General features: G+C 41.2%; 1 protein-coding gene across 1 annotated transcript in view; it reads left to right on the forward strand.

Moving 5' to 3' along the window:
- Window positions 1–17,322, forward strand: part of otogl (otogelin-like) — a 172,307-nt gene that overhangs the window by 58,901 nt on the left and 96,084 nt on the right. Inside the window, exons 33-38 of the mRNA XM_060923103.1 lie at window positions 4,535–4,744; window positions 7,795–7,941; window positions 8,063–8,137; window positions 8,787–8,961; window positions 9,074–9,181; window positions 9,272–9,410. Coding sequence (XP_060779086.1) covers window positions 4,535–4,744; window positions 7,795–7,941; window positions 8,063–8,137; window positions 8,787–8,961; window positions 9,074–9,181; window positions 9,272–9,410 — 854 coding nt within the window. The remainder of the gene's footprint in view (window positions 1–4,534; window positions 4,745–7,794; window positions 7,942–8,062; window positions 8,138–8,786; window positions 8,962–9,073; window positions 9,182–9,271; window positions 9,411–17,322) is intronic.

Raw genomic sequence — 17,322 nt, forward strand, 5'->3', positions numbered from 1 at the left:
TTTTAGGGGCTAAGCAGGGCTGAAGCGAGCTGAGTCGTGCTGGTTTTTGGTAGTCGAAACGCGAGCCGTGTCGGGCTAAAGTGAGCTGAAGCGAGCTGAAGTGAGCTGAAAAAGGGTAGTGGAAAAGGGCCATTAGTGGAAAGCTCTGGGAATGCGTAAATGTCAAGTTCGAGTTTAGATTTACGAGCCCGAAAAAAATGTCGAAAAACCGGCGTTAAAAAAAAAATTCACCCGCACAAACGGCACTCACCCGGCCGGTGGACCGGAAACAGAACATTTTTTAATAATGGCCTGAGCTGATAGCCGATGAGGCACGTAATGCTGAGTCGGCTATAAGCCATGTATGACTCGATTTCGTGGAATAACTGTTTTATTCTCTCCACATTCACTGGATTTTGAGAAACGGAGCATTTTTATTTTTTGCAAATTCGATACATAAAAACTTTGTACAAAAAGTCAGACAAAATAATTTCTGCTTAGAATGTAAACAAACCGGCGAAATGCCAGTAGCAATTTGTGGAAAATGCGATAATACTAATAATAATTCTTGAAAAATAAAAAAAAGATACACTCTTACCATCAAATACTTTTTTCCATATATATATATATTTTGTATTTTTTGTGGTTTTGTTTTCGAGTAGAGTTTTTATTTCATCCTCAGTTAGTTCAGCAACATGCTCCGCCATTTTGTTTTTCTCTACTCATTTACTATGACCTGGATGATTGAGAATCTTCACAGACATGTATCCTAGTAGTAGAGTAGCCAATCAGAGCACACGATTGCTCATATCCAGTGAATGTGGATAGAATAATAACCATTTTTTTTTTATACAAGGCCCCCAATTGTTCATGCAAATCCGATTTTAAGAAGTATATGATCCCATCTGTAAAATACACTTCCATGCAGCATTGAAAAAGTGGTTTAGTTGTCTTGACATGAATAAAAACATTTTAAGACGAAGCACATGCCTCATAATTAAGTGGTGCAGACTTCAGTTTGCAGCAGAGTAACGACCCGAAGCACACTGCTAAAGCAATTAATGATATTTCCATGATACAGCCAACATGCAGCCTATCATTAAAGGCAACGTTTTTACAAAGATTACAACATAGCAGGTTTTTATCTATCTATCTATCTATCTATCTATCTATCTATCTATCTATCTATCTATCTATCTATCTATCTATCTATCTTTAATTTAAGGCTATTTAAAATATTTTTTTTAATCAGCTATAATAACAACTAGAGCACTGTGTATGAAGTGGGTTCTGTATTTCTGGTATGGAACGAAACTGGGATTCTCCAACTTCTTGCAGACAGTGACCACTTCTCGAGTCAAAACCTTTCCACTGACCCCTTTATGTTACATTTTTTTTCTTAATATAAAGGAGAGCAGGGATTCTTGGGACAAGCTTTCAGCTTTTGCAGATTGTGAGAAATTCTTTGCAGGTAGCATCACATTCGTATTATCTCATCTCATTATCTGTAGCCGCTTTATCCTGTTCTACAGGGTCGCAGGCAAGCTGGAGCCTATCCCAGCTGACTACGGGCGAAAGGCGGGGTACACCCTGGACAAGTCGCCAGGTCATCACAGGGCTGACACATAGACACAGACAACCATTCACACTCACATTCACACCTACGGTCAATGTTAAGGATTTATTCTACTCTGTTCTATTTTACTATTTCAGCTAGAAATAGTATTTCTGTTTAAAACGACCAAGAAGGCATTAATTTCTTCTGTGACCTTCTGGTCAGCTAGACACAGTACTGTTGTAATGACATATTGCTCGAGACGTAATATTGATATCTTTTTGAACATTCTGTCTGAACATTGCTATCATATCATAAGAACAGGCTGTACATCTTATTATTGCACCCCATCGCCAAGGTCTTCATACACACACACACAGCTGCAGTGATGTCACACTCACTCACTCACATATAAAATCTCCTGTATTCTCTTGCCTTTTCGGGGACTTGTGAAAAAAGATTGTGAACTTATGGGGTTCCTGTCTTTCTTCGCGATTCACCCCGGAGCGGCTCTGGGTGACACGGGGGGACCGATCTGCAAGATGGTGATCGCTCCGGTTGGGGGGGCAAGAGGGAGAGACGGTAAATCTCTGTCCTATCAGTCAATTTAGAGTCACCAGTTAACCTAACCTGCATGTCTTTGGACTGTGGGGGAAACCGGAGCACCCGGCGGAAACCCACGCGGACAACATGCAAACTCCGCACAGAAAGGCCCTCGCCGGCCACGGGGCTCGAACCCGGACCTTCTTGCTGTGAGGCGACAGCGCTAACCACTACACCACCGTGCCACCCCACATTCATATTATATTAGAGAATATTTACCTCCCGGCGGCACGGTGGTGTAGTGGTTAGCGCTGTCGCCTCACAGCAAGAAGGTCCTGGGTTCGAGCCCCGGGGCCGGCGAGGGCCTTTCTGTGCGGAGTTTGCATGTTCTCCCCGTGTCCGCGTGGGTTTCCTCCGGGTGCTCCGGTTTCCCCCACAGTCCAAAGACATGCAGGTTAGGTTAACTGGTGACTCTAAATTGACCGTAGGTGTGAATGTGAGTGTGAATGGTTGTCTGTGTCTATGTGTCAGCCCTGTGATGACCTGGCGACTTGTCCAGGGTGTACCCCGCCTTTCGCCCGTAGTCAGCTGGGATAGGCTCCAGCTTGCCTGCGACCCTGTAGAAGGATAAAGCGGCTAGAGATAATGAGATGAGAGATGAGATATTTACCTCCAATACCCTCTTACCACAACATTAATTTATCAGCTTGGAACATATACAGGCCTTCAGATTTCACTTTTTCTGTCATTATTTTTTGCACGGAGACATGAGACATTGAGGGGAGATATGGGATATAGTGATGAGACATGGAGCAAAAATAAAATACCGAGCTTAATCCTACATGTTTAATTTTTATTTATTATCAAAACTTGTAACATATGAACTGTATGAACACACAGTGCTGGAACAGCGATAGAAAAATGTCAGTTTACCCAAAACCTGACTCGACAAAACAGTTCCATTCTCAAGAAGGAATGAAATAAGATTAATCCTCATGCAGGGACACGCCCACATTTTTAACAAAAAGTTTTTAAACAAGTTTATATTTGTAACAAGAAAAAAACCTGTAACATGATGAACTGTCCCAAGTCTCCCCATCTGGCCATTTTGAAGAAAAAAAAAAATCCTTAAATCCCCCCCCCCCCCCAGAATTTAAGTTTAATAAATAATACTATATATGATCACTCAAGGCTACATACTTTAATTCTGAACAAATCCCCAACTCACCAGCGTACATTACACTATAGAATGGAGGTGGAGGCGAAGTAGGAAATACAAGTTTTGGTTGATAAAATATTGAATTGGACGAACCTTACTGCAGTGTCCAGCTTCGTGGCTCCAAAGGAAGTCGGTTACTCTCAAGGGCGACATCTAACTTCTGATGTCATCTCAAACCTGATTGGCTGAAATTTATTTATGGGAATACAAACTGTCCCAAGTCTCCCTGCTTTCCCCTAGTGTAATTAAAGTAGTTAAACTTTTACCACATTAAAGAATTTGTACAATGTAAGCTATGTAACTTGTATTGGGGACTTCTTATAAGAAAAATATTTGATTCAAATGATGGTTTTAAGTTTAGTATCTAACAATTATAACACTTTCAACAGCTTTAATATTTGTCCATAGTGGTCTCCAAGATAATCATGTGTTAGTCATGGTTTAAAAAAGTATAGCTTTATGAGTACATGTCCAAATGTACTCTGTGTGTAACATGGGTTGTTATCCCCCAGGGGATATAGAAATGGGTTCCATCTGTCTGTCCGGTCACATTTTCGCTTCCAGGCCACATCTTTAAAACTACTGAAGATATCTTCATGAAACTTTATATAGATATCAAGCAACATGTGAACTGTTGCCTTTTGCTATTTTGGATTTTTGAAAAAAAAAGTATTTTTCAAATTTTTACATAAATAGATTTTGACTTTAGTTTCTAAGAGCAATGTTCATTTCCAGAGCGTATATCCAAAACTATTCATGATACGGATTTGAAACTTGGTATACATGTTAACAAGGTGATGTAGATGTGCCTTTTCATACGAAGAAATTTGAGAAATTTTAATTTTTCATGTTTCCATGGAAACAATTTCAGACTTAGTTTCTCAGGTTAGTCTTTGGGTTGGTTTTGTTCCCGGAGCAGAACTTGAAAACTATGAGTGGTACGGTCTTGAAAGTTGGTATATGTGTTGATTAAGTAATGTATTTGTGCTTGTTGATACTAAGAAATGTGAGAAATTTAAATTTTTAGCTCACCTGGACCAAAGGTCCATTGGGCTTATGCCATGGACTGCTGAGGTCAGTAAAGAGGTAGGGTTGGTTTCCTGCAGCAGAACTTGAAAAATGTGCCAAATAAGATCTTGAAACCTGGTATATAGATGACTGTCTTCTTGTTTATTTTGCTTGTTCTTGTAGAAGAAGCTTGACCAACCCTGCTGTGATAATTTCCTGTTGTTTTGCAGCGTTCTATGCGTCAGTGTGTGAGGTTCTGACTGGAGACGTGTTTGCTGCGTGCCACGCGTACGTCAGTCCCAGTGTGTATCACCAGCAGTGTCGCTATCAAGCCTGTCGGTGTGGCAGTGACTGCCTGTGCACTGCACTCGCCCATTACGCCTACGTCTGCTCCAAACACCACATCAACATCTCCTTCAGAGCACATGTCTCCGAATGTGGTTAGTTTATATCTCTATCTCTTCATCTATTGAACCACACAAATACTTTTAAGATATTAACACAAACACATACAGGATCTGTTTGTGCATTCACAGTGAAGGCTATTAGCTTAAAAAAAAACACTTTAATTTCTGTCAGTTTATTTAAGAAATCCTGGTAATGCTTGTTTTATAGTGAACCATAAATAAAAACAAATAAGCCTAAGCATAAATAAAAACAAATAATTAACACCTGCAATTCCATCTCTGAGCATGAATAAGTCCATCGTTATCAATATGAAATAATACCTTAATTAATAATGTTTGTTGCGGTTAATTGTATAATTGAGGCTGAATGGTGGGTTCTAGTGTTTACACCCAGACAGATTTCAGCTGATTTTTGTACGTTTTGTAACATGTTAAATGCTGTCATATACTTTATTGTGTACTTGTATTAGTGATAAGTGGAAAAAGCATTCATTAATGCATGCGTACTGTATGTAGTTAAAATGTTAAATTAATACACAAGAACTTTGGTGATTCCAAATTTATTTTTTTTGGGCTTTTTTCACCTTTATTGGATAGGACAGTGTAGAGACAGGACAGGAAATGAGTGGAAGAGAGAGACGGGGAGGGATCGGGAAATGACCTCGGGTCGGAATCAAACCCGGGTCCCCGGATTTATGGTATGGCACCTTATCCACCTGAGCCACGACGCCCCCAAAGTTATTTTATTTTAAGATAAAATAAACTTTTTCCCCACCGAGGGATGAATATGTACGTTTCAGCAGCTCACAAATAAAGAAAGAGTCAGGAATAAACCGTGACAAAAAATAGACTGCAATAAAAGTATTAAAAATCTACAGGAAAAAAAAATCTATATATATTAAAAAAAAGTAAAACCACAGGCTTATATATATATATATATATATATATATATATATATATATATATATATATATATATATATATATATAATGTGTGTGTGTGTGTGTGTGTGTGTGTGTGTGTGTATATATATACAGAACAAAATAAGAATGGAATGTAAATAAGAATAATACTTCAACTGAAGTAGAAATATTGCACTAATAAAATACTGAATGGTATGCTATAGTTATGGTATGTTAATGCTAAAGTTAAAATCTTGCTAATGATAATAATGAAAACACTTAAATGACCGAGTTTATATTCAGGTCTTAGGGTGAAAAATAAAACAAACAAACAAAACTAATCTCTCTATCTCTTATTTAAACTTTTACCATCAGGAACACAGGAAGGCCCCCAAAAATGACCTTAGGGTTTTGTGTTATATTTATTAATAATCTTTTAATAAATACTGAGATAAATATTTAATGGATGTTTAAAAATACATTTTTCAAGTGTTTTAAAAAAACAATAGCTTGTTAACGTGTCTAAGGATTAATGTGTTATGACAGTACAGTGGTGCTTGAAAGTTTGTGAACCCTTTAGAGTTTTCTATATTTCTGCATAAATATGACCTAAAATATCATCAGGTTTTCACACAAGTCCTTAAAGTAGATAAAGAGAACCCAGTTAAACAAATGAGACAAAAATATTATACGCAGTCATTTATTTATTGAAGAAAATTATCCAGTATTACATATCTGCGTGGCAAAAGTATGTGAACCTCTAGGATTAGGAGTTAATTTGAAGGTGAAATTAGAGTCAGGTGTTTTCAATCAATGGGATGACAATCAGGTGTGAGTGGGCACCCTGTTTTATTTAAAGAACAGGGATCTATCAAAGTCTGATCTTCACAACACGTTTGTGGAAGTGTATCATGGCACGAACAAAGGAGATTTCTGAGGACCTCAGAAAAAGTGTTGTTGATGCTCATCAGGCTGGAAAAGGTTACAAAACTATCTCTAAAGAGTTTGGACTCCACCAATCCACAGTCAGACAGATTGTGTACAAATGGAGGAAATTCAAGACCATTGTTACCCTCCCCAGGAGTGGTCGACTAACAAGGATCACTCTGAGAGCAAGGCGTGTAATAGTCGGTGAGGTCACAAAGGACCCCAGGGTAACTTCTAAGCAACTGAAGGCCTCTCTCACATTGGCTAATGTTAATGTTCATGAGTCCACCATCAAGAGAACACTGAACAACAATGGTGTGCATGGCAGGGTTGCAAGGAGAAAGCCACTGCTCTCCAAAAAGAACATTGCTGCTCGTCTGCAGTTTGCTAAAGATCATGTGGACAAGCCAGAAGGCTATTGGAAAAAGGTTTTGTGGACGGATGAGACCAAAATAGAACTTTTTGGTTTAAATGAGAAGCGTTATGTTTGGAGAAAGGAAAACACTGCATTCCAGCATAAGAACCTTATCCCTTCTGTGAAACACGGTGGTGGTAGTATCATGGTTTGGGCCTGTTTTGCTGCATCTGGGCCAGGACGGCTTGCCATCATTGATGGAACAATGAATTCTGAATTATACCAGCGAATTCTAAAGGAAAATGTCAGGACATCTGTCCATGAACTGAATCTCAAGAGAAGGTGGGTCATGCAGCAAGACAACGACCCTAAGCACACAAGTCGCTCTATCAAAGAATGGTTAAAGAAGAATAAAGTTAATGTTTTAGAATGGCCAAGTCAAAGTCCTGACCTTAATCCAATCGAAATGTTGTGGAAGGACCTGAAGCGAGCAGTTCATGTGAGGAAACCCACCAACATCCCAGAGTTGAAGCTGTTCTGTACGGAGGAATGGGCTAAAACTCCTCCAAGCCGGTGTGCAGGACTGATCAACAGTTACTGGAAACGTTTAGATGCAGTTATTGCTGCACAAGGGGGTCACACCAGATACTGAAAGCAAAGGTTCACATACTTTTGCCACTCACAGATATGTAATATTGGATCATTTTCTTCAATAAATAAATGACCAAGTATAATATTTTTGTCTCATTTGTTTAACTGGGTTCTCTTTATCTACTTTTAGGACTTGTGTGAAAATCTGATGATGTTTTAGGTCGTATTTATGCAGAAATATAGAAAATTCTAAAGGGTTCACAAACTTTCAAGCACCACTCTGTGTGTGTGTGTGTGTGTGCGTGTAGGCATGGTCTGTTTAGGGGGAATGATGTACCATCCTTGCACGACGTCATGTGGGAGAACATGCCAGTCAGTGAGTAGTGGTGAAGAGTGTGATGGAGACTGTGCTGAAGGATGTGGCTGCATGGATGAGATGTTCTACGATCATGCACGTCAGCGCTGTGTACCACTGTGAGCAAAAAAATAAATAAATCCAACACCCCCACACACGTTTGTAAGGCCATTTTTGTCTTTTGTGTTAGTTGGATCAAGTCACATGCGTTTCTGTTTTAGTTCTCAGTGTCACTGTTACTTCATGGGTTCCGTCTTTCAGCCAGGAGAAGTGTCCTTCAGCTCCTCTGGGCCTTGGTAAGTGTCTGTGCAAATTTATGAACTGTACTTTGTTAAAGCGATTCTTCAGTGTTCTGTTAAGTACATACATTATAACATGTAGTAAACTTTCTGGCAAATCTAAAATGTGGTATAAAGGTGCCCTGTTTTGTAAAAATGGCGCTTCACTATGCCAAGTTGAAATGTTTTGCTAATTCTGTAATGCTAACTATACGTGATCATGCTAGCTCAGTGAGCAGAGTATCGGAAAACGTAACGATATTTGTTTTTTAAGTCTCTGCAGAAATGGTCAAATGGAGTGTGTGCCTGAAGAAAGAGGTAAATTATCAAATTACACTGTTTCACGTTCTCGATTTTGTACTCAGCGTTCTGCTAGAAAAATATCTCAGTCCTAAGATTACATATCCATGCAATTACCATTGAATTATTTCCTGGATTGGTATGCTTTCTTTTCTTTTTGTTTCTTTTCTTTTCTCTGCAGTGTTCATGATAATTTGTATAGGCTTTAGCTAATATTTTGAGATTTTAACGTTTATAATCATAGAACTTGAACCTGTTGTAAAATACAAGCTGAAATTTCTGCAGTAAATTTTTTTTTAACTGTAAAAACTTTGCAAACTCCTCTCCTGACTTTATTGTTTATTCATTTGTTAATTTGTTCATCCAGAGCCTGAGACAGATGATTGTCCAAATGGAAAAGTGTACTATAGCTGCAGGGATCCCCAGGGTGCAGGGCCGTCTGGTGTGGGCGTGGCCTGTGAAGTCACCTGTAGGAACTTGATGCTGAACCTTACCTGTCCTCCTATGACCCCCTGTGTGTCTGGGTGTGGCTGTCCAGCAGGGTAATCTAATCTGTACCTGCCTGTCAGACTCGAAAGGGATTTGATTTGAATGCATTTGGACTGCATAGTAAAGAAGATTTTTTTTAAATGTGTGTGTGTTTCATATGCACAGGTTAGTTGGCCATAATGGAGGGTGCTATTATCCAGAAAACTGCCCATGTGCCTGGCTTGGTCTGGAGTATCTTCCAGGAGAGACAGTGGATACTCCTTGTTACCGCTGGTCAGTGTATTTACACGGGATTGTTTCTTGTTAACCGTTTGTCTTTACTGGCACTTTTTTAACTGATGTGTGTACTGATTTTGTTTTCAGTGTGTGTCATCGTGGGTTCTTTAATTGCACATACTTTCCCTGTCCGGCTGTGTGCACTATCTATAGCGACCGTCATTACCACACGTTCGACGGCCTGGAATATGACTATGCTAGCGATTGCCAAGTTTACCTTATAAAGGTACTGGTGTGTGTGTATGAATGAATGAATGAGTGAGTTTAAAATGACATACTATGTATACTACTCAAAGATAGCATTTAGGATGTTATAAACATGGACGACTCATGGATTATGGCCAGTTTCTATCCCACAATGCAGTGCTGTTATTTAAATTTCAGGATACAATTCAAAGGAAGGCAACAAAAGCAGCAGCTGTTGTGCTTTTTATAAGTATTCACCCCCTTTTCTACATTTTGTAGTGTTACAAACTGGAACTGAAATGGACACAATTGGGATTATAATACAACCCCGATTCCAAAAAAGTTGGGACAAAGTACAAATTGTAAATAAAAACAGAATGCAATAATTTACAAATCTCAAAAACTGATATTGTATTCACAATAGAACATAGACAACATATCAAATGTCGAAAGTGAGACATTTTGAAATTTCATGCCAAATATTGGCTCATTTGAAATTTCATGACAGCAACACATTTCAAAAAAGTTGGGACAGGGGCAATAAGAGGCTGGAAAAGTTAAAGGTACAAAAAAGGAACAGCTGGAGGACCAAATTGCAACTCATTAGGTCAATTGGCAATAAGTCATTAACATGACTGGGTATAAAAAGAGCATCTTGGAGTGGCAGCGGCTCTCAGAAGTAAAGATGGGAAGAGGATCACCAATCCCCCTAATTCTGCGCCTACAAATAGTGGAGCAATATCAGAAAGGAGTTCGACAGTGTAAAATTGCAAAAAGTTTGAACATATCATCTACAGTGCATAATATCATCAAAAGATTCAGAGAATCTGGAAGAATCTCTGTGCGTAAGGGTCAAGGCCGGAAAACCATACCGGGTGCCCGTGATCTTCGGGCTCTTAGACGGCACTGCATCACATACAGGCATGCTTCTGTATTGGAAATCACAAAATGGGCTCAGGAATATTTCCAGAGAACATTATCTGTGAACACAATTCACCGTGCCATCCGCCGTTGCCAGCTAAAACTCTATAGTTCAAAGAAGAAGCCGTATCTAAACATGATCCAGAAGCACAGACGTCTTCTCTGGGCCAAGGCTCATTTAAAATGGACTGTGGCAAAGTGGAAAACTGCTCTGTGGTCAGACGACTCAAAATTTGAAGTTCTTTATGGAAATCAGGGACGCAGTGTCATTTGGACTAAAGAGGAGAAGGACGACCCGAGTTGTTATCAGCGCTCAGTTCAGAATCCTGCATCTCTGATGGTATGGGGTTGCATTAGTGCGTGTGGCATGGGCAGCTTACACATCTGGAAAGACACCATCGATGCTGAAAGGTATATCCAGGTTCTAGAGCAACATATGCCCCCATCCAGATGACGTCTCTTTCAGGGAAGACCTTGCATTTTCCAACATGACAATGCCAAACCGCATACTGCATCAATTACAGCATCATGGCTGCGTAGAAGAAGGGTCCGGGTACTGAACTGGCCAGCCTGCAGTCCAGATCTTTCACCCATAGAAAACATTTGGTGCATCATAAAACGGAAGATATGACAAAAAAGACCTAAGACAGTTGAGCAACTAGAATCCTACATTAGACAAGAATGGGTTAACATTCCTATCCCTAAACTTGAGCAACTTGTCTCCTCAGTCCCCAGACGTTTACAGACTGTTGTAAAGAGAAAAGGGGATGTCTCACAGTGGTAAACATGGCCTTGTCCCAACTTTTTTGAGATGTGTTGTTGTCATGAAATTTAAAAATCACCTAATTTTTCTCTTTAAATGATACATTTTCTCAGTTTAATCATTTGATATGTCATCTATGTTCTATTCTGAATAAAATGTGGAATTTTGAAACTTCCACATCATTTCATTCCGTTTTTATTTACAATTTGTACTTTGTCCCAACTTTTTTGGAATCGGGGTTGTATTATAATTAAATAATTTTGGCCGGCTTTTTTTTTCATGGTATATCCGATATATTCCATTCAGCTAGCATGATATTGAATGAATCGAAGATGAGTAGCTGAATGGACTATACTACGAAAAAAGCTAGACATTATTATTATTATACATTATATATATATATATATATATATATATATATATATATATATATATATATATATATATATCAGTGGCGGCTGCTGGTTTTTAAAACAGGGGAAGCCCATTTTACACATTCATCGTAAAACCTGTAGGCCGGATATCAAAGCATAGAAAGGTGTGCCCCATTAGCATAGTGAACTAGACAACCCTACCTAGTGGCAGAAAGTATTTTTGCTTGTACATTTCATGTTATAGTCTGGCTTGCCAGGCTAGTGCCTCATATCCTTAATCAAAAATATCAAACATCCAAAAATCACTGGCTATTCAACGAAGAGCCTTGAACATCATACCCTGATATGCAACACAGAGTCTTTAACACAACACCCAGCTGTGCAACACATCCTTGAACATCTTCTGCAACACAGTCTGGAAATTCATAACCAGGTAGGCTATGCAACACACAGAACCTTGAATATTATACCCAGGTATAACCTATAACACAGAGCCCACCATTCTCTTAACATTACTGAACAATATACACACTTCAGATTCATGAACATTATATGATGCACACTATTTATACACAAATTCTGCCCTCCGCTCCTTTTCCAGAAAATGGTCTGTGACCCTGTCATACTAGCTGGTTGTGCTTTCCAGAGACTTCACCAATTTCTGTTAGCAGCTAGCACTGCAGATCCCAATAAGGCTCAAGCTAGCCTACAACCAGATTGAACTACAAATGAAATAAACGAGTGAATTCGCGAATGATCAAACTGATAGAATGGATGAAAGTTAACGGAGCACAACGAGTAATATTTGCATTTATTTACAGAGTAATGTACAGAGACATCAATGAGAAGAAACGTTTATATGAAAAGAAAGTTGGACAGCACTTTGGCACACGACTACACTTTCTCGACATCCGCTGGGGACTGACTGATCATACTTCCGTGTTCCTCACCGACGCCGAAGTACAGAGCCCGCCCTCCTCATGTCTTTCAAACACTACCTCCAATAATCCTTCATCAGCCCGGCTTCTTGTCCCTCCCACTGTCTCGTTTAGTCCCAGAGAAGCCCGGCTTCCCTGGAAGTGACGATTTTGTCGATTTTAACCAATAACAACTAGCCGAAATTGGCTACTCAGAGCCCTCTCATAGACTGCAACGGATACCCGGCTGCCAGCGTATAGAGCCCATTGAAATAAGAAAGGTTACAGCCAGTGTTGCCAGATTGGGCGGTTTTAAGTGCATTTTGGCGGGTTTTGAACATATTTTGGCTGGAAAACGTCAGCAGTATCTGGCAACGCTGGTTACAGCCTGGCAGCAAAGGTGATTCTCGTAGCGAACTGCAAGTTCGTCAGACATCACTCAAATAAGTTACAGGATAGTTATGAACGTAAATACAATCTTGGGCATATATTATGTTATGCAAGTTATTGTTTTAATGAGAATTCAACGTCGTAGATGCCGCAGTTTGGGGAGAGAATTTTAGGGGAAGCTCGGCTTCCCTTGTTGTCTCTGAGAAATCGCCCATATATATATATATATATATATATCTCAGCTGGATAGTACAGTGGTAATGCTCACTGACTACGACGCGGGAGATCGGGGTTCGAATCCCGGTTGGGGCAAAACATCATCCAGTAAGGGTCCTTAGGCAAGACCCCTCATGATATATCAGCCTACCTCAGGAATGAGTGAAGACATAACTGATAGTCATACCGGCTCAGACGTCGCCTGGGTCAACAAGGTCTGTGTCAGTTGCTAGGGAACCAGGGCAAACTGATGTGAAATGGGCTACTGGAACAAGACATTGATGGATGAGGACAGAAAATGTGGATTTGCTGGAATGCTACTATACAAGCAATCCCAGAGAGAGGGGATACATGTAGTGAATGTGGGACCATTGGATATTTTGAAACTAACAAAGAAACAGCTATTAGCCCAGTGTTGGGTACCAGGCCCCAACAGCTAACAGCCTCAACACAAGAGCTGCTGACATGAGAATGAAGATCGTGACCCCCGACGAATACCGAAGCTGAGTTGCCAAGTACCTTCAGAAGATCTACTAGTAGATGTGAATGCTGCTCTGAAGACAATCTCCAAGTTGTCTTCAAGACAAGATGTTCACAAGAACCATCACTGAGACCAACAAGCTGATACACAGTACAGCAACAGTAATCATGAACACATGGTGGACACAAGGTGGGCTTGGGATATAACAAACAGTATCCACCATGGAAGAGACGATTAGAGGCCAAGATAAAGGCAGCATGGAGAGAAGTTAGCCAGCTAGCTGAACTACAGAATGGGAACATGGTGAATACAGGAAGTACAGCTCACTCGCCATACCAGAGGCACTCGAAACTGCCAAACAGCGACTAATAGCTCTGGCCACCTGGTTGAAGAGATACACCAAGGAGGGAGAGGCCAGGAGAATAAACAAGCTGTTCACTGAACCAGCCAAGGTGTACTCTCAGTGGCAGGGGAACAACAACTGGTCAGACCCACCAAGAAAAATACTGGAAAGACATATGGGAAAGGCATCACACAACACTGATGCCCAATGGTTAGTGGACCTAAGAGCTGACCACAGCAACCTCCCAGAACAAGAACCAGTAACCATCTCAATGGCAGATGTACAAGAAAGAGTGTCAAAGATGAAGAGCTGGACAGCACCAGGCCCCGATATGATCCATACGTACTGGCTGAAGAAGCTAACTGCACTCCATGAATGCCTAGCAGCACAGATGAACCAGCTGCTGAGGGATGAGACCCACCCAGAATGGCTAACCCAAGGCAGGACAGTCCTAATCATGAAGGACCCCCAGAAGGGACCCCAGAAGGCACAGAAAGGGATTGGCAGTAACACCAGAGGAGCCAAGCACCAGCTACTGGTCGATAGAACAGTCACCCGAGACTGTAAGAAGAGACAGACCAACCTGTGCACTGCCTGGATTGACTACAAGAAAGCCTACGACTCAATGCCACACACATGGATACTGGAATGTCTGGAACTGTATAAGGACCCCCATCAAGTGCGGCATATACCAAGGAGATGCCCTATCACCACTGCTGTTCTGCATAGGCCTGAACCCCCTCAGTCGGATCATCACGAAGAGCGGCTACGGGTACCGATTCCGTAGTGGGGCAACAATCAGCCACCTGCTCTACATAGATGACATCAAGCTGTATGCCAGGAACGAGCGAGAAATAGACTCGCTGATCCACACCACCCGGATCTACAGCGATGACATAGGGATGTCATTCGGATTGGACAAGTGTGGCCGGATGGTCTCAAAGAGAGGCAAGATGATCCGGACTGAGGGGATTGACCTACCAGAGGGCAACATAGGTGATATCCAAGACAGCTACAAGTACCTTGGCATCCCACAGGCTAATGGAAACCATGAAGAGGCCACAAGGAAGTCAACCACAGCCAAATACCTCCAGAGAGTAAGGCAGGTCCTGAAAAGTCAGCTGAATGGTAAGAACAAGGTCTGAGCCATCAACATGTACGCACTACCAGTCATCAGATACCCCGCTGGTATCATAAACTGGCCAAAGGAGGAGATAGAAGCCACAGATATCAAGACTAGAAAGCTCCTCACCATGCATGGAGGGTTCCACCCCAAGTCCAGCACCCAGAGACTATACACTAAGCGGAAAGAGGGAGGCCGAGGGCTAGTGAGCGTCAAGACCACGGTCCAGGATGAAACATTGAAAATCCGAGAATACATCAGAAAGATGGCCCCAAAGGATGAACTGCTAAGTGAATGTCTCAGGCAGCAGAACCCTGATGAGAGCGCAGAGGAGGAGGAGAAACAGACAACCTGGAGGGACAAACCCCTACATGGCATGTACCACCGTCAGATAGAGGAAGTGGCTGATATCAAGAAATCCTACCAGTGGCTGGATAATGCAGGACTGACAGACAGCACAGAGGCACTAATCATGGCAGCACAAGAACAGGCCATAAGCACAAGAGCCATAGAAGCCAGGATCTACCAGAGTAGATCAGACCCAAATTCAGACTGTGCAAAGAAGCCCCTGAAACAGTCCAGCACATAGTAGCAGGGTGTAAGATGCTAGCTGGATCAGCATACATGGAGAGGCACAACCAAGTAACTGGGATAGTATACAGGAACATCTGCAACCAGTATGGAATAGAAGTACCCAAGTCCCAATGGGCCATACCACAGAAGGTGGCTGAGAACAACAGGGCCAAGGTTCTGTGGGACTTCAGCTTCCAGACTGACAAACAGATCCTGGCTAACCAACCGGACATAGTGGTGGTGGACAAAGAGCAGAAGAGGGTGGTGGTGATAGATGTGGCAATCCCAGCTGACGCCAACATCAGGAAGAAGGAACATGAGAAACTTGAGAAGTATCAAGGGTTGAAAGAGCAGCTGGAACGGATGTGGAAGGTCAAGGGTTGCGTGGTCCCCGTGGTAGTGGGGGCACTTGGGGCAGTAACCCCCAAACTGGGAGAGTGGCTCCAGCAAATCCCAGGAACAACATCTGAAGCCTCAGTCCAGAAGAGTGCAGTACTAGGAACATCGAAGATACTGCGCAGAACCCTCAAACTCCCAGGCCTCTGGTAGATGACCCGAGCTTGAGGATGACATGGATACCACCCCCCGCCGGGGGTGAGAAGGAGATTTTTTATATATATATATATACACACACACATACACACACATTCCTTTCGGTTGTTCAACGCATCTTTCTTTTTCAAAATTCTCTCGAAATCTTCCGTATTTAACGAAGCAAACCTGGTAGCCATGTTTGTTTACAAATAGTCCCAGTCACTTGCTAGCGCAGAAGTTTTACATCTCCGACGTGTGATGCCATGTTGTCTGGACAACCATGCAATATCGTAAACCATATTCAACGCTCATTCTCCGTTGGGTAGAGTGACATAATACATGTAGGATAAACGATACGCGAACAATATTGCATGCTATCAAACCAAATGAATGAAACCCACTAGAAGTGAATAGAACATGTTTTCATTCCATTGAAAAAGTGTTCTGTATCTGTAATAATTTCATAATATTGTAGTGGGATGAAACTGATATAGAATTAAAATTTGTGAGTTCATAATTTTTGCAAACTATGTACGTTATCGACCTGATTTTTGATGGCTTTTGCAACCGTACGACATACCTACGTGCACCACCACAGGGAACCCGATCGTAAGTGCAAGGCAACGTATCTCAAACACTTGACCACTGAACGATGAAATTTGTATCTTTACAGTATTTTCATAAGATAGATGGGTTTTTATCCAGCGCTTATTTTTAATTTGCTTTTTAAAAAATAACGTGGAATTATTTACTAACACTGTAGCAGTCCTCGACTTTAAGAACAACAGAGTCTCTGACGGCTGCAGATGCATTTTATTCCTCTTAAACATGAGTATAGCATCGAACGCCACACACCATACACCAAGAGAACTAAAGAAAACAAAACAAAAATATTTAATGTAACATGGTTGTAAATAAATATACAGTTTTGCAGAGTAATGTTTACAGACTATGCTCTTTATGGTACACATCTCGCTCCGCTCAGCCAAGTGTGCAAACCTGTACAAGTTCGCCAAACGTGCAAGATCAGCCTCTGCACTTAAAGTCTCGTGCTAAACCACAGTTCAACCGGTGCACCAAACACAAACAAAACACACTCAATAAACAGCACACAAACTTTATATTGTGCATGAATGAGATTATCAGGATGACAGACAACAAAGCTTTATAACATACCGCGCTAAACCTCTGACTGAGGCACGTGGTGAATATAAACACAGCAGTGAGCATCTGGAGCATAACACATACAGCTTCCTGGGCTGACGGCTCCACCCGGAACATGAATAATGAGTGACGGCTCTGGACGCCGCTTACAAA

This window comes from Neoarius graeffei, chromosome 6 (genome assembly GCF_027579695.1).
Source record: "Neoarius graeffei isolate fNeoGra1 chromosome 6, fNeoGra1.pri, whole genome shotgun sequence".
Lineage (NCBI taxonomy): Eukaryota > Metazoa > Chordata > Actinopteri > Siluriformes > Ariidae > Neoarius > Neoarius graeffei.